This window comes from Rhipicephalus microplus, unplaced genomic scaffold, assembly GCF_043290135.1.
Source record: "Rhipicephalus microplus isolate Deutch F79 unplaced genomic scaffold, USDA_Rmic scaffold_16, whole genome shotgun sequence".
NCBI classification, from domain to species: Eukaryota; Metazoa; Arthropoda; class Arachnida; order Ixodida; family Ixodidae; genus Rhipicephalus; species Rhipicephalus microplus.
Genome location: NW_027464589.1, coordinates 12,018,779 through 12,045,464, shown reverse-complemented (window position 1 = coordinate 12,045,464; position 26,686 = coordinate 12,018,779). Strand labels below are relative to the sequence as shown.

The following is a 26,686-nucleotide window of genomic DNA, read 5'->3' as shown; positions in this document are numbered from 1 at the left end:
TTCCTTTGCCGCGACAAATCGCCATGCAGCATCACCCAACAGTAGGGATTTGCAGCTGTATAGATTGCGAATATCCAATGCGCAAAACGCATCACATATTTACACTGCAGTTCACGAACACAGAAAAAGACGGTATTTTCAAGCCACCAACAAGTACACCAGCAAGCTACAGAAACGTTCGTCGGGCTTTCCAATCCGTGTCTGTCAAGCGACGAGAGCAACTTAGAAGTGTGGCAGCTTGGGCTAGTTGGTATGGCATGACGATAGTTGTAGCGCGAGAACAGAACAACGACACAGAGACAAGGACAGTTGGGATTTGCAGCTGTACAGATTGCGAGAAAGTGTCCTTCGAGTCCTTCTTGTCTCTGTGTCATCGTTCTGTTCTCGCGCTATAACTATCGTGAGAAGAGAGCAAGCGTATGCACTTCAGTGCTGTGAAACACGCCGGTCACAATGGAGTGACCTCAGAGGCCGAGGCAGACACAGTGAGCATGCCTGAAGTTATCTAGATGGCATTTGCTGTGGGCCAATAAAAGCTGGAGATATTCTTCCGCAAAGGCATAACACTTTCAAAGATGGAAGGCCTTCACAAGGAAACAAAATAGGCATCTTCGGGGAAAAACGAGGATGGTGGCTCGCTTGCCAATGGGTGTGGCTCGCTTTGAAAAATTTATGGAAGTGCGGCTGTGGCGACTCAGAGAAGGGTGAGGCAATAACCATCTTCTTTTGAGCGCGAAAATATTGTATACATTAGAGACAGCCCAGGAGTTGAAATGACAGCTTTCAAATATGTAACGCTGCCCAGCGTGGTTTATTCCTCCTAAAAGTGCTAGCTGTAGCGTGTTTCTTCATTTGCATGGCGGAATAAATGACATTCGCTGAAGACTTGTTACTTTTACTGAACAGCCCTTCCTCGCATTAAATTTTTGTAGACTCAAACTCTAAATTTCTGCCAGTTTTTTCACCTAATTAGAATATTATATTTTGTGGTCGTTCATTGAAATGCGAAAACAAGTTTGGGTGGTTAGCACCGCGCGCAGGAGACGGCCAGCTATGACAATTATACTTTGGTAACCCTGCAGGTATTTCGCGAAATTGTCGCGGGCGTAATTAACCAAATCGATAGAAGTATACCAGTGAAAGTCATGACAATGAAAGAAGTTCAATCACACTCGCTGCAATATATCTTGTGTGTGGCAGGTATCTTCACAATATACCGAAAAGTGGACAATGTCTAGTTTATGATGAAGACATACTTGACTGACACGGGATGCGCCCAAACTATTCGGGCCCGGTACGGTGCGTATTTGAAAACACCGAGCCGGGTTTGGGCGGGCCGGAGCACAAAGTTTTTAAACCGGGCTGGGCTCGGGCTGGAAGTATCGGCCCGTGCAGTGTTGTAATACTGACTCACAATTTTGTGGTTGACAAAGTCTGTGAGGTCGATTCACGTGAAAATTTGTATATTATCTGCAAATTACAAATGGTGAGTATAGCTTGGATGATGTTTAAATTCATTTTGAAGTTTGCGTGAGCCATTCACTTCATCATGCTACTGACACCCTTTGGGGACCCCCTAATTACCTCCCGTCACCACACTGCAGTCAATAAAACAAGCTGCAATAATTTCATAGCCGTCATTTTTTCTTTGCCGCGTTTCTTCCTGCAGTCTATACTTCTCGGTGGCAGGTTGCGAGTGTGTGGCCGTGGCACACGCTTTAAAAGTTTCGCGACACTGCAGTCCCGTTTCCTATTTGAAAGTGATTTTTGATGCGGACTGTGTGGGAGTGTCAATCCTGTGTGCTGACGTGGTCAAGAGCTGCATACGCTAGGTGGCGAGAGTTGCACCTAGTCATCGGAGCTCCCTCAAACCGATACTGAAATTGGCTGATAATGAGAAGTCTGAAATTAAATGTCACGTGCTACAGCAAACGATGTGTCGGGTCATCACTAACAGACCCCCAGCAACACATTGCAGCAGACAAACGCGAGCCCAAAGCTGGCGTCAGTACCCCTTTACCAAACATGCGAGTGAAACAAGCCACCACATTGTGGTGCTCACCACTAAATGCATTTATCGCAGTTAGTGGTAGAGCACATGCTTTGGTATTCGGCCATGCTTTAAGGAATGCCAGGCATGTTTGTTGCTCTGCTTTGATGTTTTCGAGATTCGCCCTCAAACACTGCGAGCAACGCTTCGGAGCAGACCACGGCGCAACGCTATCGATGCCACGCTGCAATGCTTGCTCTTGTTAGTCGTAAAAGTACCGTGCGCTTATTGCTAGGATTAGGCACAGGATGTAATGAGTGAAGTTTATTCGAGAGGTTACGTGAGCTGCAACAATAATGGTGGAACGTTTATTGCAAACAACGCGTTCCGCCGACAATCAGAGTGCCGACGACAGTGCTTGCCCCTAGCAGTGTACGGCCACGTCACGGGGTTATGACGTGGCCGAAGACAGGTGACTTTGCGTTGGAATTTAACTGTTTATTTGGGTGAACCTGTGCCCAGTTAAAGGGAAGTTCGATTACAGTAGCAGTCTTGGACTGATAGCGGTGAACGGAGCGTCGGCTGTCGATCAACTACTGACAAGCGGCGAAGCGCGTCGGCATTTATACTCTTGCCGTCGAATGTTCTAGCGTTATCGCTGGCAGTGGCGTAGGTTCCAGAATAATCTGTACAGTTCACAGAGTAGGCGTGATCTTATCGAACTGATCTACTACTGTACGGAAGCTTCTCTAAAACTGCAGGCACGGTTTGCGCTGAGAATCGCGTAGTGTTTTGGGACGATAACAAAACTTGGGAAGTGGAACGTGGCATTGACCTCTCTGAAAAAGGCACCGTCCCGATGCTTTAGCTAAAGATGAAGGTACAACAATAATGCGAGAAAGTACAATGAATAAATCACGATACAATAATACAAAAAACACTGTTTCAGCTGGTTAACGCGCATGAAACGGCTTGAGGCGCGCGACATGGACGACTTCAGGTCGCGATCGGCGTCGTTGAGAGTTCGTGATGCCGTCGGGGACAACCTCGTAATCAAGTGGGCCGCGACGTCGAACCACCCTGTACGGTCCGAAGTACCGTCGCAGAAGCTTTTCACTTAGTCCGCGTCGGCGTATCGGCGTGCACACCCAAACACGTTCACCAGGCTGGTATCCCACGAAGCGTCGTCGAAGATTGTAATGGCGGCTGTCGGTCATCTGTTGATTCTTGATACAGAGACGCGCGAGTTGTCGGGCTTCGGCGCGTTGAAGGTACACACTCACATCGAGGTTTTCTTCATCGGTGACGTTGGGAAACATGGCATCGAGCGTCGTTGCCGGGCTCCTTTGCGTAGACCAATTTGTATGCAGATATCTGCGTTGTCTCCTGCACCGCCGTGTTGTATGCGAAGGTCACGTACGGAAGAATGAGTCCCACGTTTTGCGTTCGACATCGAAGTACGTTGCCAGCATGTCGGCTATCGTCTTCTTAAGCCGCTCGGTGAGGCCGTTGGTCTGTGGGTGGTACGCTGTCGTCCGGCGATGGTTTGTCTGGCTGTATGCCAAGATTGCTCGAGTGAGGTCGGCAGTAAATGCCGTTCCTCTGTCGGTGATAAGGACCTCCGAGGCGCCGTGACGTAGGACGATATTTTTGACGAAGAACTGAGCTACCTCGAATGCACTGCCTTTGGGAAGGGCCTTTATCTCGGCGTAGCGCGTGAGGTAGTCGGTAGCTACCACGATCCACTTGTTCCCGAAAGCCGACGTCGGGAACGGCCCCAGTAGGTCCATACAAATCTGCTGGAAAAGTCGGCAAGGTGGTTCAATTGGCTGCAGAAGTCCCGCTGGCCTTGTCGGCGGTGTCTTACGTCACTGAGAGTCCCGGCATGTCCTCACATAACGAGTGACGTCGGTGGTAAAACGTGGCCAGTAGTACATTTCTTGTATCCTCGCGAGCGTGCGAGAAACACCGAGGTGCCCGGCCGTCGGATCGTCGTGCAGGGCCTGCAGGAGTTCTGCTCGCAGAGCTGAAGGCACCACAAGGAGGTACTTGGCTCGAAGCGGTGAAAAGTTTTGATTTTGTAGAAGACCGTTTCGCAAGAAGAACGATGCAAGTGCGCGCTTGAATACCTTCAGTACTTCGGCGGTCCTGCCTTCGAGGTATTCTATTGGGGCCTTAAGTTCCGGGTCGGCCCGCTGTCGTTCAGCGAAGTCGTCGGCGGTTATCGTTCCCAAGAAGTAGTCGTCATCCGGGTCGTCGGGTGGTGGTTGGTCGACAGGCGCACGATGGGAGACAGTCGCCGTCGGAGTGTTTCTTGCCGGACTTGTAAATGACAGTAATGTCATATTCTTGAAGTCTCAGGCTCCATCGTGCGAGGCGATCTGAAGGGTGCTCCAAGGTGGCTAGCCAACACAAGGCGTGGTGGTCGCTCACAACTTTGAAGGGCCTGCCGTAGAGGTAGGGGCGAAATTTCGACGTAGCCCAGATAATGGCGAGACACTCCTTTTCTGTTGTGGAATGTTGTGGCTTCTGCTTTGGATAGTGATCGGCTGGCGTAACTAATAGCCCTTTCAAGTCCGTCAGCCATCTGCACAAGAACGGCGCCAAGACCTACGCTGCTTGCGTCAGTGTGTCTTTCTGTCTCGGCAAATTCGTCGAAATGGGCAAGTAACGGAGGCGTCTGAAGGCGATGTTTAAGCTCCTGGAAAGCGTGTTCCTGCGGCGTTTCCCACTTAAACTCCACGTCGGCCTTGGTAAGGTTAGTGAGAGGATCGGCGATGCGGGCGAAGTTTTTCACGAACCGCCTATGATATGATAGGCGCACAGGCCCAGAAGCCGGCGCAGCGCCTTTTTGTCAGTGGGCGGCGGGAAGTCGGCGATGGCGGCTCTTTTCCATGGATCGGGGCGAACTCCACACTTGCTAATAACGTGCCCCAAAACCAAGAGCTCCTCGTACGCAAATCTGCACTTTTCTGGCTTTAGTGCGAGTCCGGACGTCTTGATGGCTTGAAGTACAGCTTCAAGGCGCCGTAAATGCTCGTCAAAACTCGAGGAAAACACGACGACGTCGTCCAAATACACAAGGCAAGTCTGCTACTTCAATCCTGCCATTACTGTATCCGTAACGCGTTGAAAAGTTGCAGGCGCTGAGCAAAGACCGAAGGGCATCACTTTGAACTCGAAGAGGCCGTCCGGTGTTATAAACGCAGTCTTCTCTCGGTCTCTTTGGTGGACTTCCATTTGCCAATAGCCAGTCTTGAGGTCCATTGACGAAAAGTAGTTGGCGTTATGGAGCCGATCAAGTGCGTCATCTATTCGTGGGAGAGGATACACGTCCTTTCTTGTGATTTTGTTCAGGCGGTGATAATCAACGCAGAAACGTTGGGTCCCATCCTTTTTCTTCACTAAGACCCCGGGGGATGCCTTTGGACTCTTGTACGGCTGGATAATGTCATCCCGCAGCATTTCATCAACTTGTATCTTCATGGCTTCACGTTCTCGCATTGAAACCCTGTACGGACTCTGACGGAATGGTCTGGCATTTGTTTCGCGATTGGGGTCTGCCGAATTTTCAATGACGACGAAAAGCAATCTTTGTATTGCAGGAGCACGGCCTTGAGCTGTTCTTGCTTATTCGCATGTATTGGCGCTCTTTGGCCACAACGTGGCCCTTGCGCCAAGAAACACTATATATCATCATCATCAGCTGTTCTTGCTTATGGTTCGGAAGTCTGGGATTGCCATCGAAAGCTATGGGAGGGGCTTGGTTCCTCTGAGCACGTTCCGCAGAATTGGCGAGGGCGAAGGCTTCGACAATTTCTTCGATGTATGCGACCGTTGTTCCTTTGTTCACATGTTTGTACTCATTGCTGAAATTCGTGAGCATAACCGTTGCTTTGTCTCCCCGCAGCTCTGCAATTCCTCTTGTGACGCAAATATTTCGGGTGACCAACAGATGCTGACTGCCTTCAACAACGCCTTACAAGTCGTGTGATTTAGGAGCGCCGACTGAAATAATGACGCTCGTGCGAGGTGGAATGGTGACTTGTTCGTCTAGCACATTCAAAGCATGGTTTCCTGACGGTGTGCGCGGCGGTAGTGCTTCTTCTGTGGATAACGTTATCGACTTTGTTTTTAGGTTGATGACGGCACCATGGAGGCATAAGTCCATGCCAAGGATGACATCTCTCGAGCAACGCTGTAGGAGTACGAAGTCTGCAGGATAAATACGGCCGCTAATGGTGACTCTCGCTGTGCAGATTCCTGCAGGCGTTACGAGGTGACCTCCGGCTGTGCGGATTTCAGGGCCTTCCCAAGCTGTCCTAACTTTCTTTAACTTCACGGCGAACGACCCACTGATGGACTAGTCGGCTCCAGTATCGCGAGAGCGGTCACACTGTGGCCGTCGATAAGAACGTCAAGGTCGCTAGTTCGCCGTCTTGCATTACAGTTAGGGCGTGGCGTCGGGTCACGGCTGCGTTGGCTTGTTCCGCTGCTTCCATGTTGCGTCGTCAGGTCACCTTCGGTAAGTGAGGTTTCGCCGTCAGGGCTTTGCCTGGTTGGCGTTGTGTTCAAAAAGCTCTGTCGCAGCGTCGTCGTCGTCGTCGGAGGATCTTCGGTAGTTTGTCGCACAGTAACCGCACCTCCATCGGTTGCTGCTAAGAGACCGGCCCCGCGTTGGGCCAGAGCACTGCCGGTGGTGCGGTGACGTGTGGTGGCGGGTGACGGCGAACGGGAAGGGCTTCGTGGTGTCCACTGAGTTCTTGTCTGGTAGTCGGCGATGTCACGTGGCCGTTCTTCTGGCTGTGGACGCGGTGCATTGACGGCGAAGCCATGCAGTCCCATCTGTCGGTACTGGCAACGGCGGTATGTGTGTCCGGCCTCGCCGCAGTGGTAGCAGAGTGGGCGGTGGTCAGGGGTGCGCCAGACGTCAGTCTTCCTCGGCGCACTGCGTGTGCCGCTGGCGAACGGTAGGGCGTCGGTGGGGGTGGTGGTGGCGGTGGCGTCTGGCGACGGAAGTGTAATGGGGCAGTGTTTTGGCGTGTGCGTAAAGGAGGGGCGTAGCGGCGGGCTGCAGCAGCATAGCTCATGGCTTGCAGCTGAGGCTCTTGAGGCTGAGAAACGCCCTGTCACGATGAGTCACAACTACTGGTGGATTCATTAAACCACCGGGTAGCTATCTCTGGGACGGCGCGTCAGTCGTGGCTGGCTCTCGAGCAGAGAAAAAAAGACGCGATCTTCTTTTTTCCTCCAATTTGAGAGCCGCTTTTGCAGTCAACCCACTACGTGCTGGTGGCATTATGCCCCCTTCCGATAAGAAAAAAAAACAAGTACCAAAAAGAAAAAGGAAAATTACATAGCAGCACCGAGATGCTACTACATAGGCACGTGAAAAAAAATTGGAAATACGGATAAAGTTAAAGTAGAATTGGAAGAGCGTGCCAATATAGGAAACGTCAATGGACGGGAAAGAAAGTTCACAAAAATAAACAAAAAAACGCAAGGAACGCTGTACGGTAAAGGAAAAGTTACGAACTACGCGCAATAAATGGTCTCATGCGCAACATATGAACGACGTCCGGCCTCAGTCGTGTCCTGCTCCGTGCATGGGGTGTCGAGTCTAGAACCACTTCGTAGTTCATGTTACTGACGTGGCGTAACACTTTATATGGGCCAAAGTACCGGCTCAGTAACTTTTCACTAAGGCCACAGTGACGGACGGGCGTCCACACCCAAACTTGTTCTCCGGGGCTGTAAAACACTTCTCTGTGGCGGGTATTATAACGTCGTGCGTCTGCCTGCTGTTGCTGGCCGATGTGCAGTCGCGCGAGCTGTCGGGCTTTTTCAGCACGCTCTGCGAATTCTTCGGCATCAGTTGCCAACTCGTCTTTGTCTTGACACGGTAGCATAGAGTCTAGCATGGTCTGCACTTCGCGGCCGTAGAAAAGCCTTAATGGCGTGAATCGCGTGGTCTCTTGTACGGCGGTATTATTACGAGAAGGTTACGTAAGGTAAGATCCGGTCCCATGTATTGTGCTGTATGTCGATGTACATTGAGATCACGTCTGCGAGGGACTTATTCAGTCGTTCGGTAAGTCCGTTGGTTCGCGGGTGGTAGGCAGTTGTCCTTCGGTGTCTGATGTTGCTCAGTTTGAAAACTTCGTCCGTAAGCTGCGCCTTAAATGCCGTCCCTTTGTCCGTTATTAAACTGGAAGGAGCACCGTGTCGTAACACGATGTGGCGCATGAAAAATTGTGCTACCTCAGAAGCCGTGGCTCGTGGGATCACCTGCGTCTCAGAGTAGCGCGTCAAATAGTCGGTCACGACGATCACCCATTTGTTGCTGTCTGCATACAGGGGAAATGGCCCGAGAATGTCCACGCCGACTTGGTCAAACGGCGTGCAGGGTGCTTCAATGGGGTGAAGCAAACCAGCTGGCTTAACAGATGGTTGTATTCGGCGCTGACATTCCCTACAGCTCTTGACGTACTTCTTGGAGCTTGCTGAAAGTCCTGGCCAATAGTACCTCTAGCTCACTCTGGCAAGTGTCCTTGAGTAGCCCAGATGACCGGATGTGGGTTCGTCATGGCAAGCGAAGAGGACGTCGTCTCGCATGTCTTGAGGAACCACCAGGAGATAAGCACGGTTGTTCGAACGAGCGTTCTTCTTGTGCAGCACACCGTCTCGCAGGCGAAACGACGTCAACGAGCGGGATAAATGACGGGGTATGATTGCGTCCTAGCCCTCTAAATGATCAAGGATTGGACGAATCTCTGCATCATCTCGCTGCCGTTTGCTCAAGTCTGATGCGCTAACGGCGCCCAGGAAGCCTTCGTCTTCCTCTTCTTCCTGACTGACGACATGAAGGGGTGCGCTTGACAGTGTGTCGGCGTCTTCATGCTTACGGCCGGACGTATGGACGATGGTGATATCAAATTCCTGCAGCCGCAAGCTGCACTGTGCTAGCCGGCCTGAAGGGTCGCGCAGGCTTGCCAACCAGCAGAGCGCGTGATGGTCCGTCACTATCTTGAAGGGACGTCCATAAAGGTACGGGCGAAACTTGGTGATTGCCCACACGACTGCGAGGCACTCTTTCTCCGTAGTGGAATAATTCGCCTCGGCACGGGATAGAGAGCGGCTGGCGTAGGCTATCACTATTTCGATGTCCTCTTGACGCTGAACGAGCACTGCACCGAGCCCAATGTTACTAGCGTCGGTATGGACCTCCGTGTCAGCATCATCATCGAAATCGGCGAGAACGGGCGCTGATTGCATGCGCTGTCGCAGCTCATCAAAAGCAGGTTGTTGTTCGTTTTTCCAGACAAACGGCATGTCATCCTTTGTGAGACGAGTCAGAGGTTCCGCTATCTGTGAAAAGCTATGAATGAACCGGTGATAGTAGGCGCACAAACCAACGAAGCGCCGGATGGCTTTCTTATCAACAGGAGCTGGTAATTCGGCAACAGCGCAAGCTTGTCCGGATCGGGCCGGATTCCTTCGTCGCTAACTACATGTCCAAGAAATTTTAGTTCTTTATAGCCGAAGTGGCACTTCTGTGGCTTTAGTGTGAGGTCCGGCGATCGGATAGCCTCCAGCACGCTGCGCAGGCGGTGAAGGTGCTGCTCGAACGTGGTAGAGAAGACCACCACATCATCAAGGTAGACAAGAAAAGTCTGCCACTTAAGCCCTGTCAGGACAGAGTCCATCATTCGCTGGAAAGTTGCAGGCGCTGAACACAAGCCAAAAGGGAGCACTCGAAATTGGTATAGGCCGTCTGGAGTTACGAAGGCTGTTTTCTGACGGTCTCGCTGATCTACCTCAATTTGCCAATACCCGATTTTGAGATCTAGAGAAGTGAAATAGCGGGCACGACGAAGTCTATCCAGCGAATCGTCGATACGCGGCAGCGGATACACATCCTTTTTCGTCACGTTGTTAAGCTTTCGGTAGTCGACGCAGAAGCGTAGCGACCCGTCCTTTTTGACAAGTATGACTGGAGATGACCACGGGCTGTTAGATGGTTTGATAACGCCATCGTCAAGCATCTGGCTGACTTGCGTACGTATCGCTTCACGTTCTTTGGCCGACACGCGGTAGGGGTTCTGGTGTATGCTGCTGGGAGAGGTAGTTTTCGATTTCGCGTAGTCTCTGGCCATAACGGGGTGGCGGTGAGTACGCAGAGAAGCCGCGAAGCCCAAGACGACGATATGGGCACTGGCGGTACAAGTGATCAGCTTCTCCGCAGTGAAAGCATAGAGGCCGGCAATCAGGTGTGCGCCAAACATCAGACTTCCGAGGAGACGTACGCCGATCGTCAATGTACTGAACTGGTTCCACTGAACGATGGGCGACAGAAGGGCCAGGGACAAAGGCCAACGGTGGTGGCGTGTACGTGCCTTTATAGTACGGTATGTGCTGGGCTGACTGTAGTGAAACAGCCGGAACAGGATGGACGAATAATGGCGGTGATGCAGCAGGGCGTTTCAAGGCCTCCGCCTAGGTTGTCTCACGACGGTATTCGGCAGGAGATGGCACAGCTGTAACAGGAAGCAACGTGTCCCGGAGGGCCTGGTGCAGCTCATCCTTGATCACAGTTGCAACAGAGCTAACCGTAGGATGAGGTGTTACACTAGCCTTTTCTAACTCTTCACGTACTATATCACGGATGAGTTCACGTAGACAGTCGTTGCTGGTTCTAGTGGCGGTGAAAATGTCGGCAGTAGACGTGCGACTGACTTGCCTGTCGTATTGGTTGGATCGCTGCTGCAGCATTTTTTTCCGTTGTCACGGCCTCGGACAAGAACTCCGCGACCATCTTCGGAGGGCTTCGCACGAGGCCGGCAAAAAGCTGGTCTTTGACACCGCGCATCAAGTGACGCAACTTCTTGTCCTCCGTCATTCTTGAATCGGCCCGTCGGAAGAGGCGCGTCATGTCTTCGACGTACGTGGTAACCGTTTTGTTTGGCAACTGGACGCGGGCCAGAATATCTCGTTTAGCTCGTTCTTGGCGATCAGCACTGGCATAGGTCTGCAGAAGTCTAAGAGAGAATTCGGGCCACGTCGTCAGCTGCTCCTCTCGGTTTTGATACCACGTACGTGCCCCATCTTTGAGATAGAAATAGACACGACCCAGTTTCGCCACGTCGTCCCACTGATTCAAGGTGGCTACGCGCTCGAAGTCCGCCAACCAGTCCTCAACGTCCTCGTGCTCCGTGCCATGGAACGTCGCCGGTGCGCGTGGGCTTTCCAACGTGTAGCGGTTCGACGTCGTGCTTCCCGTGCTGGTTGCCGAGGTTCGCACCGAAGCGCTGGTCATATTTGTCGACGTGGTGGGAGCAGTATCGTCGGCTTTCGGAGGCAATTCCGATTCGGCGGCTGGTCCGATGCACGGGAGTATTGACTGGCACTGGACTCGTATCACGGCTTTCTGGGTGGGGGGTCTACCCAGCACTTCCACCAGTTTGTCACGATGAGTCACAAGTACTGGGGAATTTATTAAACCACCGGGTAGCTAGCACTAGGATGACGCGTCAGTCGTGGCTGGCTCTCGAGCTGAGAAGAAAAAGACGCGATCTTCTATTTTCCTCCAGATTGAGAGCCGATTTTGCTGTCAACCCACTACGTGCTGGTGGCACCCAGCGATTGCTGGATCTCCTGGCGTACGACGTCCGCGATGGATTCCTCGTGAGGCTGCGCTAAAGAAAGTAATTTTCGCAGCTCTTCTAGCACGATCGCTTGGATCGTCTCACGCAATTCAGTGGTTCCAAGCCCTTGAATGCCGGCGTAGCTTGTAGACGAGCAGGTACGGTTATATTGCCGCGTGCGCATCTCGAGCGTCTTCTCTATGGTAGATGCTTCTGAAATGAATTAGGCGAGCATCTTTGGCGGGTTTCTGATCAGCCCGGCGAAGAGTTCCTGCTTTATTCTTCGCATGAGCAGACGGACCTTCTTCTCCTCGAACATGTCGGAGTCAGCATGGCGGAAAAGTTTAATCATATCTTCCGTGAACAGCGCCACGTTTTTGTTTGGCATCTGCATGCGGGTTTCAAGAAGAGCTGCAGCTTTCTCCTTGCGCACCACACTTGCGAAAGTAGTGAGGAAGCTGGCGCAAAAGACGTCCCACGTTGTAAGGCTTCGCTCTTGATTCTCGAACCAAGTCCGAGCAACATCGTTTAAGGCAAAATACACATGCCGGAGCTTGTAATCGTCTGTCCAGTCATTGAAGGCGGCAACGCGGTCGAACCTTTTGATCCAGCTTTCCGTGTCTTCAAGTGGCGAACCGCGGAAATTTGGCGGCTCATTGGGTTGCCGGAGCAGGAGTGGTGCAGGCTGCAGGGGGGCGGTAATGGTTGCAGTAGTTGATGTCGGGATCCGGGTCTGCCTGGCTGCTTCAGGAAGGGGCCCGTACTCTGGTTGTAGTCCCCTCTGCCTGCGGCTTGTTCGCTGTTCAGGGTTAGCGTCCGTGTCTTCTTTGCCGCTTGGGCGGGGGTCGCGGATTGAAGGGGGCGTCCGGAACATCAAAGAAGCAGCACCTCCACCAGATGTCACGGGGTCGTGACATTGCCGAAGACAGGAGACTTTGCGTTAGAATTTAACTGTTTATTTGGGCGAACCTGTGCCCGGTAAACGGGATGACCGATTACAGTAGCAGTCTTGGACTGATAGCGGCGATCAGAGCGTTGGCCATCGATCAACTACTGACAAGCGGCAAAGCGCATCGGCATTTATATTCTTGCCGTCGAATGTTCTAATATTATCGCTGGCGGTGGCGTAGGTTCCAGAATAATCTGTACAGTTCACAGAGTAGGTGTGATCTTATCGAAATCATCTAGTACAGGCCGGAAGCTTCTCGAAAACTGCAGGCGTGGTTTGCGCTGTGAATTGTGTAGTGTTTTGGGTCGATAACAAAACTAGGGAAATGTAACGTGGCAAGTGTGCAGTGCTTGTACTTTGCACTGGTTTTCTTTTTTTTTAATAACGTCTCTGTTCTTTTATTGCTGAGTAGCAGGCCGGAAAGTATATTCAAGCTGGCTTCTCCACTTTAGCGTTGAAACACGCCTGTTGTGCTTTCCATTCGAGGGCACAAGTTCTCCCTAATAATGTCTCGATCTCTGTCTGCTGGGTGCACGACCACGTGACGATTTTGCACCGAAACTCGTATGTAGCGCTTTTTCGTTTGTGCATCCATGAGGCGCGGTAATGTCTTGGCTGAGGGAATCGGAGCGGCAGTGTATTGGTCAACCGATGGTAGATGTAAAAGTAAAACGTATACTTGCAGTACTCCTACTATAGCTGCTACTGCATTCCAGGTAGCATCTTGGGTGTGCAAGTTATCTCACCTGTTGTGCCAGCTGTTACAAAACACCAAACATTTGAGAGCGCATAATTTCGAACTGGCTTCTCTCTGCAGTGGCTTTATGAGTGTAGTGCGGGTTCATTTCCCTGCACAGTATTTTTCGCGCCTTGTCACCAATGTCATTACTGGCCGCCTTGGCACCTTTGATGATTTGTCTTTGATAAAGGTGGAAAATTTACTTAGGACACATTGCCGGGCTACATGGTTATTCATACTTTGTATGGCGTAGTGCCTCACGACAAGGACAGCTGTGTGCGTGCTGCGTGTTTATTTCTCTGTACCTGACGTGATCCGCTACGCCTTAAGAATGAGTTTCCCGCAAGAAAGTCTTATCACGCCTGAGAAAACGGTCACTTCTACATAGATGTGCGAAACAATAATTTCTCAGCTTCAGCTAGATGATTGTTTCGGGCAGTTTGTGTTCTACGCCGATGCCTCCTGCTGACGATTATGCTGATTCTGCAGGCTGCTACTCAAGGAATAAGTATGCTAGCCTTCACAGCAAGCTTTTCTGGTGAATTTTGTGTTAGAGCTCGGTGTTCGAAGCTGGCCGACGAACTCGACCTGACGTGTTTTTTTTTCTTTTTGGCTCTGTGGGGTGTACAGAATATGCGAAGCCTTTGCTGTGCAGTAGACGTAGTCAAATTATGGGGAAAAGTGATGTTCTCATTAATGCTTCTGGGGATCACCGCATCAGAACATAGCGATATGCTTGTAAGTATGTGTCTGTAGTCCGAGATACTGGAAACATAGGACGGCACTTCGTGAAACACACTGCAAGGCCCCTCAATAGAAAATGCATGCTTGCAGTGTTTAAGTCATTGAAGGCCTTCTTTAGGGTGCAGGAACATTTCGTCACTGTGGTAATTTCTTGATCAACAATCTTATACGCTAAACTTTGCCTATTTTCGTGTTCTAATTCTATACAAGAGCGTGAGCAGCAGCTCACGTTTTCTTATGCGCAGCGATAGCTTCCCCGTGCAAGAATGATACTGCAGTAAAGATTTGAGAACGTCAGACCATACATTCGCCGAAGCATTTTTCTGTCCTCTGTAGTCAAACGTTGTGGTACGGTGTGTGCAGAGACGCAGCTTGCATCATGTGGCTCTTGCTGACGACACTTGGGGCGGCGTGCTTGACGGCCCAGGCGCAGCAGGGTGACAGCCTGGCCGGTAAGTTTCACGTCCGCCTGCCCCCGCCACAGCCTCTGCCGCCGCAGAAGGACTTGGCCTACCTGGGCGAAGACCCTTCAGCTTATTTTGGGGGTGACCCAAAAACAGGTCCTTCAGCTCTTTATTGAGTTGCAGTTCATTGCTTTCAAAATTTACAAGATAAACAAATATACAGGCAAGGGTCCCAAAATGAAAATAAACTAGTGCGATTCAAAAAGAAACTTGACAGAATGCAATGCTGGGCCAGTTGGCCCGTGTTACGTAATAATGCATGGCTTGAATTCAATACCCAACACATTGATGCCTAGACGAAGAGCTCTTCATGCCCAGAACAGGACTCGACAGTTCCTTCGAAAGTGACTACATCCAATGCAGCAGCCTCTCAGCTCGTTTAGGGAGTGACTTTTGTACGAGCCTTCTACTCGTTGGGGGCCAAACCCTGCAAGGTTATTCTAGTGGTAAATCCTACATAGTTCTTTCAGCTCATTTTAGTGGTGTTTCCTACACTGCATATTCAGCTCAATTTGGGGACTACTTAATACAGGCCCCGAGGGAGGTGTACCACTGGGCGAGTGCGTTTGCGTCCCCTACTACCAATGCAAGGAAGGCAAGGTCTCCGAGGATGGTGGCGGCTTGTTGGATGCACGCCGCAAGCTACCTCCTAAAGAAGAGATTCCTCTAGATGGGCTCGGAGACCAAAACCAGCAGTGCCCTGGCGTAGACCAGGTCTGCTGTGCGGAGCCGTCGGCCGTCACGGAAACGCCGTATGTGGCCTCTTGCGGCATCCGTAACGACAACGGCATCAACAGCCGTATTCTCACAAAGGACGGGAAAGGCGAGGCCGAGTTTGGAGAGTGGCCATGGCAGGTACGAGTGATTTTGCTAATTTTTGCATCTGATGAATCCACCGTGTAGACAGGGTCAAACAGATGCAACTAAACAATATTGACATCCAGACAAGTGCTCCTTATAACAATTTGCCAACACCTGTAACTGGTGGCTGGAAGCCAACAAGATTACCTACATTCCGGCGCCGCTAGGCGGTATTGCGCATCCAATAGGCGTATAACTTGCTGCATCGTCAAACCATGTATTTCACCAGTACTCTGTCCCATTGAGACTATGGTATAATCGTATAAAGCCTAAAAGGGGCTGTTTATTGGGCGTAAGTGTAGACGCACTCGAATGAGATGTAGCAGCCTGCCTTCATCTACTCTTTTTGTTCATAACTATAGTAGGAAAGCGCGCCCTAAGAAGTCACGATATTATAACTTTAAATGTCGTACGCTTCAACGTCAATCTATTCGTTTTACTCGGGTTCTTTCTTTGCCTTCCGGATGATCGTGTGTCCGCATTTTAGTGCAAACTGGGCGTTATACGGGAATGGGATATAGGATTCGACCCAGTGACACAAGGATGAGCTTACGGCGTCAGCCGCTTCAAAAGTGTATGAGGTACCTTTCGGCAATCGCCGTTTCGCAACACACTTCTGGGATCCGTCATCTTCGAAGACGAACGTGGCGCAACATTGTCTATCAAGCTGTCGCTGTCATTTTCCGTCCGTACACGCAATCGACGTGCCCCTTTGGGAGCCTCTCGTAGGCACTCCCAGCACCACGCACCCTTCAGCCGGCAGTGTGTAAATGCGCTTATTTGCGCGTGAAATAGCGCAGTACTCGACCACTTTTTCATTTCAGAATTTAGAGCGAATAGAAACTTCCCCTATGTTCTTTAGGAGAAGGGCATTTTGCTGGGCCATCGTAACCTTCAAACATATCTATGAAGAAAAAAAACTGAAAAAAGTTCAGATGGCAATCAAGGAAAGGCATTTTAAATGATGAACTGGTAATATTATAAATTTCTAGGCATTCATCAATTGCTGACAAAATAGAAAGGCGCAGCATCATGCAGAAAAAACAGAATCTAACATTTTTGTGAGGATACCAAGCCAAACACTGAAACCGACGTTTCTTTTGTAATTAAAACGCATAACAGAAAGAGCGAGAGAGAGAGATTAAGGTTGAGTAAAAGGCAGGTAGGTCAAACTTGTAACATGAAACATGGATGCGCTAGTGTTGTCAGTAAAAATCTTGTCGTGCGTTTGCGATGTTCCCAGTCAATAGCATTGCTGCATCCTTGTCATAAATGTATACGTTCACTCTTCGTAGCGCAGGTAACTTCTGGACGTAGGTTTGGTCCGTCGTGTTTTATGCGCTTAATCAGGGCACTCGTACCATGCACGATCAGCAATGATGACTTCGTAACTTAACTTCGCCGCTGCCAAGTTCAAGTACGCGGGTTGGATTCTTGACTATGACGGCTGCATTCCAAAAGAACACCTTTACCATGCTGTAAAGAACAAGCAGTGAAAACAAAAGGGCATTCATTACCAACATAGCTAAGTTTTTGCATGTAATACTCAGTAATTGACGTTTCATTATATTCACATCGTCGCACTTGCGGAGCTCATTCCTCGTATTTTTAACACATTTTTGATCGAAGCTCATTCCAAGCTTTTTACAATTATATGGCGCACCACCCGTCTTCCAGAGTTTACCGTGCACTTCACGATCATCATTTGCCGATGCGGTTGAGTTTCCACTGATGTGCAACTATTCACTCCCTTAAGTGGAGATGGATCATAAGGGTACCTTACAATCTTCCTTCACGAGTAAGGGGATGCAGGTGGCTTGGCACAACTACTTTATAAAACATGGTTAAATTGTTTTCTTTTACCATACAGCATAAAGTGTACACACAGAACAACGCCGATGAACATGAGCACATGGGGAGAGCGCCATGAATATGTACAAGCTTTTGTAGCGGCTTTTCACATGGCTGACTGCTGTTTGCTCTTGGAAGAAATAAAAAAAAACAGCGTGAAAACTGCGTATGCGCCGCACATGATTCGCTTTATCTCTTGCATTTGCGCGTATGTAGTTTTGCGGGTAAAAACGCATGTATTGTTAAGCTTATTTCTACACATACCGCGATTATTTATCGTTAAGTACTCAAAAAGTTATCATTGGATAAGTTCTCAGTGCCCATTATTTCTAATCCATGTCGCTTGGCGTCAACGTGGGTGCATATACATCAAGCTCTTTTCTCAAATAAACTGCGAATGTAGGGAGCGTCGTGTCATTCTCATCGCACTTGTCCATGTTATAAACTGTGCTACTTAACCTTGCGGTAAAATGAGATGGCATACTTCCGGATGCCGCGATACTTCATGCTCTTGTTGCATTTACTAAAATGACAACGAAATGTGTTGGGAGCTTTCGGTGCCTTTGGTTTCATTTTATAAGTTTAATTTGTAGCAATCAATCGGGAGTGGTTCGCACCCCTCCCAAATTTGATAGTTGTCGAGGAGGTGAAGGTATGCCAGGTCTGGGATGTTGCCTAAAAGCTTAACCCTCACCCACAGTAAAAATTTTTGCACCCAAAAGGGTGTAAAAAGGGTGCTTTTACGAGAAAGCACCTTTTGCAACACCCTTTACCCCCCATAAATGGTCGATTGAAAAAAAAGCACCCCTTTGTTTGGGTGCTTGCCTCAATAGCACCCTAAAATAGGCTCTAAGGGTGCTTTTGTGCCTGAGAAAAGTGAAGGTGCCGATTCATCAGATGGAATATGCAGCATAAGAAGAACACATAATTATAATATTTGGGATTTTACGTCTCAAAAACCTGATATGATTATGAGGGTCGTCGTAGTGGAAAGCGGCAGAGATATTCACCATTTGGTGTTCTTTAATGAGCGCTCATATCGCACAGTGCAAAGGCTTCTACCTTTTCGCCTCCGCCTTAATTCGACTGCCACGGCCGGCATCGAACCCGCGACCTTCGGATTGGCAGCCGAGCAGCGCAGCTACTGCACGAATATGTGGACCTTGCGTTAAATGACGGCCTAATTGACTTAGAATGTGTGAAGGTGCTCTCCGAATACAGCAGAATGTCAGCAGAAGCAAATCGCGTTTCATCTATAATGGCAATTAACTGCAATCCATGTTACGAAAGCTTTCCTTAGCGTTGGTTATAAGCTGCATGTTTGCTATGGATTATATACGCACAAATAATGTTCGCCCGAGTATGGGTGTGTGTGCGTGTAAGCGCGATTGTGTGTACACCCGTGCATGTGTGCGTGCGCGTGTATGTGCGAGTCCGTGCTTGTGTCAAGCGGGCCTGTGCACATGTTTACGCCCATGCATGCGTGCGTTTACGGTCGCGTGTGTGTGTGACCGTATGTGTGTATACGTGTATGTGTGTGCGCCTGTGAATAAGTATGCGTGTGTATCAGCCCGTGCGCCCTCGAATTTCGTGTGTGTGTGTGTGTGTGCGGGGGGGGGAGGCACTGCTTCTTATTGTTTAAGGTCCCACACCTGTTCATACTAGGAGTCTATATGGGAGATGGCTTAAGGAATGGCGGTTGTCAACGCACTGTACATGGACTATTCAGTACATGGAAAACAGCTGCACATTTTCGTACCTGATCGTTGCTTACGAACTTGATGTGATAGCTGATTAGGTATGCTGAGGTGCTTCTACGCTCGAAAACGTGGGTTATGACCAATTCCCACGGAAAGCTGTCACGGCACTTATGCACAACCATCGTTTATATTAACAACGTTTAACAAGAACGTGCCCTGCCTTTGCTACAGGTGCTTAGCTAGCTCATTGGGTAACCATATGGAATTATGTGCTGATCATGTGGTCAGCAAAAAGCTTGTTATAACAACCTCGGCACGTTTCGTGGTGCGTGACAAGCCTTCTAAACATCCGCGACTGTGGATTAATTTGTTCCAGCTTCGACTACGCATTCAGTGTTTGCGGCACCATACGCAAAAACACAGACAATGCAAAAAGAAATTCCTCTGGAAAAAGGTGTAGCGATGCTGTCCCGCTAATGCCACCGAGGACGAAATAATTATTGTTTCTGGCCATTCCATGGTGCACTTTGTTTTCCGCAAGTTTTGTTTCACTATTTTTCGCCCACTGCAATCGCATTCCGTCAAAATACTCCAAGAACCCGAGGCTGGTAAATAACCTGCGTCGCTGTGCGACTGGCTGGAAGGAGAATTGCCATTTACAAGGAGTCATTCCGCGAGGAACGGCCGTCCGCCGTATGCGCCATAGCTTTTGCTCTTCGGCGCCGTCCTGGCGGGTTTCCCGCTTCTCCCCCCCCCCCGCTCCCCCCCGGCCAGCGTTGCTCCCACAACGGCGGCATAGATAAGCGAATAGTTGCGTCACCAAACACCTGCGTCGACAGCTGCGGCGCCGCCGCGGCGCTTTAGCCGCCGCCAGTGCCTCCTCTTTCTCTCTGTCAACGTCGCTCTCTCTGTCTCATCGTCTTTCAAATGCGTTGCGTTGGTCTGGGGTCTTGGTCGCTGTGTGTGTTCTAGCGAACAGGCGCATATTCAATGGTGGTCACGCATGACACCGTGTTCGAAGTGACGCTCGGATTAAGGAATATTCATGGAGTGGCGGACACGGACAACGTGGGCCTGTTAACGGTGAGTACTGTTTTCGTAAATAGTAATCATACAGCGCTAGCTGGGCGCCTGCAGCAGCTCTGCCGAAGTAGGCTGCCAGCCATTTACAACAGCATGCGTTCGCGGGCCTGTTGCAGATGCCCGATTAAACGTGTGACTGAACGAGTTCACACTGCTATGCGCGATGTTGTGTAAGTGCCTGCATCACTCATATAGTGAGTGATGTGATCACTTAACAAGGGTGGGATTAGTTGCTGATCGCACATTGTCTCTAAACTGCACAAAGTGATTTATATTGTTTTAAGATGTGCTTTGGACTACATCGTAATAACATTTATATTAATACTCAAATGTGCAACGTGCTTCTGTAGGTGTAAACGCAAAAAAAGAAAGAAAAAGCAAAAATTATGTACAGAGGCGCACTGTACGAAATGGCCTTTTTTTTTTTGCTTAAAGACGGTATAGTTGGAGGTGCTGATATGCCGCGATGCTCCCAGCACGTGCGCCTCGGTCTTTTAAGCTATTTAGGACAAGTGCCACCAGCAACAGGGAAAGATCTAGCAGATTTCCAAAGGCGCGTTGTTGTGGCCATCGCCGTGCGTCGTTTTCCCTCGTTTCTGTTTGCTGTTTTCGTGCTTCGCTTTCATCTGCGATAATGTTCGGCGTTATAACAGAATCGAGAGAGTTATACGTGACTGTTCGAGCTATGTGCGGTAGCTCTAGCATAAGCCATGGCTGCTGCAACGTAGTCGGCATCCGCGCGCGTTGGTGTCGTTCGAGTGCTCTTACTTGCGTGATTGTGTTTAACTGAGTATTTAGGCACGGGTTACGTTTGTAAATCCCGTAGTCAATAATCGCTAATAGCGTACCCCTGATTGCCATCAGAGGATGGGCTTGGTTGTCCAAATATGCCAGACGATTTTTCTGAAAGCAAGCTTTGATTTTTTTTTTAAAGAAGTACTTTCATATGTGCAAGGCAGTGCTTATTGCAGGCCCGCAACTTTTTAAAAGCTGGACGAGCTATCACACCTTTTATCAAATTACAATGAATTAAGATGATTGAATTATAGATGACGAATTTCTGTGCTAGATTAGGTGCACAAAACACATGTTCGCAGCCCTACGTCTAGAAAGCAGGTAAATAGGAAGCACAGCGTCAAACTTGGATTAGATTCCATTGACGGAGCGTCTTGTGAGAGTAGAAAGAACGAGAAAATTGTTCGTTTTTGATGCCCTTATAGAGGCAGTCAGAATTGCACTGATTGGTGACTTGTAACAATTCCTCAGATTGTTAGAGGCGTGATTAAAGTCAGTAAATCTTTTACTTTTTTTTTTGCAGACCTCTTCGCTAGTGCCACGCCCAAGATCATTTGTTCTCATGTAAAAGAGAAAGCAGAGATGTCTTCACTGTTTGTACATGAAGAGGTAAATTTCTTGTGCATTTTGATTAATGTTACATGTTCTTAACGTTGTACTTAAGGAATTGTTTTTCACACTGGCTCACTACCCTAGAAGGAATTTGAATCTTAGGTGAGTTCAGGCTTTCGTAAGTGCCATTTTTGAGCGGTAGTCTTACAACTTCACCTCATTTGGGGAATTTGCTGTATGCTGGAAAACTCTTACCTTTATCATACGAAATTATTGGAATGTATGGGTTGTATGCTTTGAGTTCAGTGTAATGCCAATTGCACGCCATTTCGAAGGATACACACTACACATTCTTTATATATGGTGCTGCCAGAACAGCACGAACATCCTTTTATGAGAAGTCATATTTGCTCTTATTACAGGATGAGAGGGTGCCGCTGACGTCCTGGGTAGTTTACCCCCCGGCCCCAGCCTAGAGCAAGCCTACTTCCTGAACCTCCACATGGATAACCGAAAAATCTTCCGTGTCAGTAATGACGAAGAAGTGACAGCACTGATGAGTTGATTTTTTTTATTTTCAACATTGTCTACGGCCGCAAGGCCTTTAACATCCACTGTGATTGAGCGGCTTTTTCTCGGCGTGAGTTTGGAGTTTATCAAAGAAGTTGTTCAGGCAGTACGACACTGAAAATTTTAGTGTCACAATGCCTGAACAACTTTTTCTAGTGTGGTCATGGTAGATGAACAAACAGTTATTTGTGTAAGTTATTTTGCTTAAATATAGCTGGACCATTCCATGACAAACGTCCCAGCCACTTTGGCGACCATCTGAATTGTATTTGAAAAAAAAAAGTGCTGACTTACTGCGTTGAAAACAGTGAACTGCTAGAATATTTCAGCGAGAAAAAAAGTTTTGTTCATGTGGCTGGCTTATAACTTCCTGGCATAATGCCGTCTGTGTGCTGTTTGTGGAAAATTTCGTTTTAAATCTACCGCTTATTTTTTCTAAAGCAAATTCGGTCTACCTGTTAAGTAAATGTGCTTCTGTAAGGTATTTGAAGCTCAATAATAATAATGCAATTTTTTTGCCACATTCGCTTCCAAGAATAAAGGCAAAATGTGTTATGTTTGCATTTTTTATTGCAATATTGCACTTTGTATGAATATCTGAGCAGTGAATACTTACTCCACAGAAGGTATATTTTGAGGAAAAAATATCTTTAGACCTCTCAAGCTGCTGAAATATACGAGAAAATATCATGAATTTCACAAAATTGTGATTTTTGTCCGTATTTAGATGCAATTTGCTCCATGTTGCGATACAATGAAAACTCATCATTATACCTGAATTGTAAGAAAATGAAATTTTTTCTGTAATAAAAATCTTATTGCAAAAAGGACGTTAAAGAGCGCTGTCAACTGAATTTTATTGAAGGTGCTACGAGCGTTTTTATACTGCGCACAAGACCAGGGCTCATCTGCAACAACACATGTGTGACCATGACAAAATAATTTTAACCGAGAAAAGAATACTCTTTTTCGGAAAAGATAAGTGAAGGTGTACTGATGCATCGATCCTTGGCCTTCCTGATAAAGAGTTCTAAAATCTCTCATTTTTCTGCTTGCTTTTTTTTAAAAACCGTCTTTTATGAAACCTAGGACTACACTTACATTCTTTACAGTGCCCGGCCATGAGACTACTATAGCCCTTCTTAACTTTTAAAGCATGCTCTCTTGCTTGATCATTGAAGCATTGCCCAGTTTGTCCTATGTTTACTTTTCCACATGTTAGCGGCATCTTATACACATTAGATTGGCATTCAGTAAACCTATTCTAGTGACGAATGTGCAAGATTGACTATTCCTGTTGCTGTAAATACATGCACTTTTGAAAGCTTGCAAGGGGTGGAAAACAACAATGTCATATCTGCTGGCTCTTTTCCTAAAATTGTGAGACACCTTACATACATAGTACCGTGTGACATGCAAAGGTGATTGGTCATTCTCTTTTTCTTTTGGTCCTGTTTTCTTTAACTTTACTTTCTGCAGGAGGGTTTCGCAAACAAGTGTGATGATGCTGTTGGGGTATTGGCTGGTGCTATCTGCCCAGGAGTGCTAAGAATGTTCTGTCTTTTCATAGTGGGCATTCAAAATTAGTAGAAAGAGGAATTGATACCACATGTACTCAGGCCACCCTTCAGAAGTCATGTTAGCACAAGGGTGAGGTCAGGTTTAAAAACCAGATTAAAAGACTAAAAGATTCTGGGTATCCCAACAGAATCATCACACCCGTTTGCAAAACCCTCCTGCATAAAGTAATGTTAAAGAAGACAGGACCAACAAAAAACAATGACCAAAACCTTTGCATGTTATACCACATCATGTGTCTCACAATTAAAAAAATTGCCAGCAGATATGATATTAGCGTGTTGTTTTCCACCCCTTGCAAGCTTTCAAAAGTGTGTGTACTAAACAGCAACAGGAATAGTCAATCTTGCCCCATTCGTCACGAGAATAGGTTTACTTAATGCCAATTTAACGTTTGTAGAAGTATTTTTTATCAGGTAAACCAATGATCAGTGCATCACTACACGTTCACTTATCCTTTCCGAGAGGGAGTATTCTTTTCACAGTTAAGCTTATTTTGTAGTGCTCACACCTGTCGTCGCGCATGAACACGGTTCTTGTACTCCCTATAAAAGCGCTCGTAGCACATTAATTAAATTCAGTTGACAGTCGGTGGTCTTTCCTGTCCTTTCTGTCTCTTCCTAAAGTTGTCGCGCTGTGACTAGCACACAACCACGATGAACCAACTCTCCCAAATTAAGCTCTTGTTACGTAACACGTAGACCGAGTTTCGTATGGAAAAAAGGAGCGGTGCTTTTAAAATAAAATTTTTACATACAACACCTAGATGGCATTCCAGGAAGTTCAGAGGGCAGCCACGTGAACAAATATTTTTCCTCTCCTAAATATTCCAGAAGTTCACTATTTTCAATGCAGTACGAGTTTTTCGAATACATTTGAGATGGTTGCCAAAATGGCTGAGACATTTGGCATAAAGTGACCCAGCTGTGTCATTAGCCATAATTATGCATTACCTCTTGTTTTTTGTGTGTTTTGACTCAGTTTTGTGTTCGTTTTTAGCTCATTGTGTTTCTGATAATATTGTATTGGTTTCTTAAGTATTCGCTAAAGTTATATGTGCGAAAACCCGTATATGTTTGCATGTACGTCATTTCTCATAACCAATTGTTATACATCCAGGAATACAAAGCTCAATCCACTGTGATTGTATACATTTTAAAACACTATCCATATATATTTTTGTGTGCATCACTTCCTGAGAACGATTGTGTACGTGAAGGCGTATATAGTGAAATCATGGTGATTGTATATATTTGAAAGAATCATTAGTATATATTTGCCTGTATTTCATTCCTGTTAATCGATTGTGTACATGAAGGAGTATTAAACTGGAAACCACTGGGATTGTAGATACTTGAAAGAATTACAGGGATATATTAGCGTATATTTCATTTGTAGTCATTATGTACTTGAAGCAGTATACTAAACTGAAACCAGTGTAATTGTATGTTGCAAAGAATTGTCAATGAAGAGAAACTGAATAAATATAATAAACATTTGAGGTGTTGCATGTGTAGTGTACGTATACGTGAACGTATATCTGGTGAAAAAGTTGTGTGGCAGAAGAAAAGTTTATGTTTTATTTGCCTATTAAATAAACGCAATATGCAAGGGCAGCAAGGCTTCATTTTCTGTAACGCGCATTATGCATATACTGTGAAGTATATATAGATCCAGCACAAGTTCATACACGATAGTACGCGTTTATATTTTTGCCCAGATGCAATGAATGGAGCTCGACAGGTGGCGCACCATTGATAATCAGGACCACTTTCTTCAAGTAGTGTGTAATCGGTGCATGCCGATATCTATTAGTGCAGTCTAAAAGAATACTGGCACCCCTGCCATGGGCACTCAACACCCTTGTGCACCCTTCTCGCACCCTCCTCAGAGGGTGCTAAAAAAGTGATGGACATCGAAGGCACCCTTCCTTAAGGGTGTTTTTGTAACACCCTACAGTTTTTTCGCATGTACACCCTATTCTAAGGGTGCATGAAAAAGCACCCTTTTTGGAAGGTGCTGAATTAACACCCTTAGGGTGTCGTCCACGGGACAAGCTCATTTACACCCTTCTGGGTGTAAAAATTTTTACTGTGAGCTGGATCCCAACTCGGCGCTGTTCTTCATTTTGGACAGAGCCCCTTCAGATCGTGGAGTTGAAAGCAACTATCAAGCCTGCGCTCTCTGAGCCTGCATATGAGTACGCCGGTCCGACGGGGTCCTGTCGGCCACAAAGATATTTATCCCCAAGAGCCTGTGCCAATTTATCTGCGTCACCCGCGTAGGCGTTGAGCACGCGTTGAAGATGCTTTTGCGTTTCTGTGCGGGTTTGGGTGGGGTCGATGAGGGCCCTGAAAAAACGCCACGTGTTGTGGTTCGACATACGCTTAGCAGCATTGTTACAGCGCTCTACCCGATTGGAGTCGGCGAGCTGGGCCGCGTACTCGGCCGCTTCTTCGGTGAGGGCTGCGATGTGGATTTTGAGCTGACGAGTATGCTTCTGTCGGCACCATCGACGGACGAGGCTACGCTGAGCCTCCCAGAGACGAAGGAAATGGTTGTCTACCGCCGGCGTGGCCTCTGAGAGCCTAACCGTCTGCTCAGTTTGGTGAAGCGACGTCTCAAAGTGCTGAGCCGAAATGGCATATAGCCTTGTTGAACTATGGAAGCCGGAGTCGTGTACTCTGAATGGAACTTCGTCTAGTTCGGAAGTTTCGCGTGTTGGTGGGGAAGGGTAAGGGGATACGTCCGAATGGTAGTCAGGAGAATACAGTGGTCACTGCCGAGAGTTTCCTCAGTGTTGAGCCAGTCTGCGTGCCTGATATGCTTGCCCCGCCGCGGTGGTCTAGTGGCTAAGGTACTCGGCTGCTGACCCGCAGGTCGCGGGTTCGAATCCCGGCTGCGGCGGCTGCATTTCCGATGGAGGCGGAAATGTTGTAGGCCCGTGTGCTCAGATTTGGGTGCACGTTAAAGAACCCCAGGTGGTCGAAATTTCCGGAGCCCTCCACTACGGCGTCTCTCATAATCAAATGGTGGTTTTGGGACGTTAAACCCCACATATCTATCTGCCTGATATGCTTGGTAAGTGTAAGGTCCGGACATGTGTCTCGACTTGCATGCCTGATATGCGGGTTGGGTGGGTAGGGTTGGTTTGGACGGTGAGCCC

General features: G+C 48.1%; 1 protein-coding gene and 1 long non-coding RNA gene across 7 annotated transcripts in view; both read left to right on the top strand.

Moving 5' to 3' along the window:
* LOC119166682 (phenoloxidase-activating factor 2) overlaps positions 1-26,686 on the top strand; it is a 298,006-nt gene that overhangs the window by 186,569 nt on the left and 84,751 nt on the right. For 3 of the 6 annotated variants that reach the window (XM_037418003.2, XM_037418002.2, XM_037418004.2), the window contains exons 2-3: positions 14,430-14,518; positions 15,063-15,385. In XM_037418003.2, the coding sequence (XP_037273900.1) occupies positions 14,446-14,518; positions 15,063-15,385 (396 nt within the window). In that variant the 5' untranslated portion in view covers positions 14,430-14,445. Of the gene's footprint in view, positions 1-14,429; positions 14,627-15,062; positions 15,386-26,686 lie in introns of all 6 variants that reach the window. The other 3 variants (XM_037418001.2, XM_075883392.1, XM_075883393.1) reach the window with 1 other exon arrangement.
* Positions 15,392-25,136, top strand: LOC142784972 (uncharacterized). Its single transcript, XR_012888798.1, has 3 exons — positions 15,392-20,025; positions 21,344-21,429; positions 21,795-25,136. It is a non-coding gene; the product is annotated as an uncharacterized LOC142784972 (long non-coding RNA).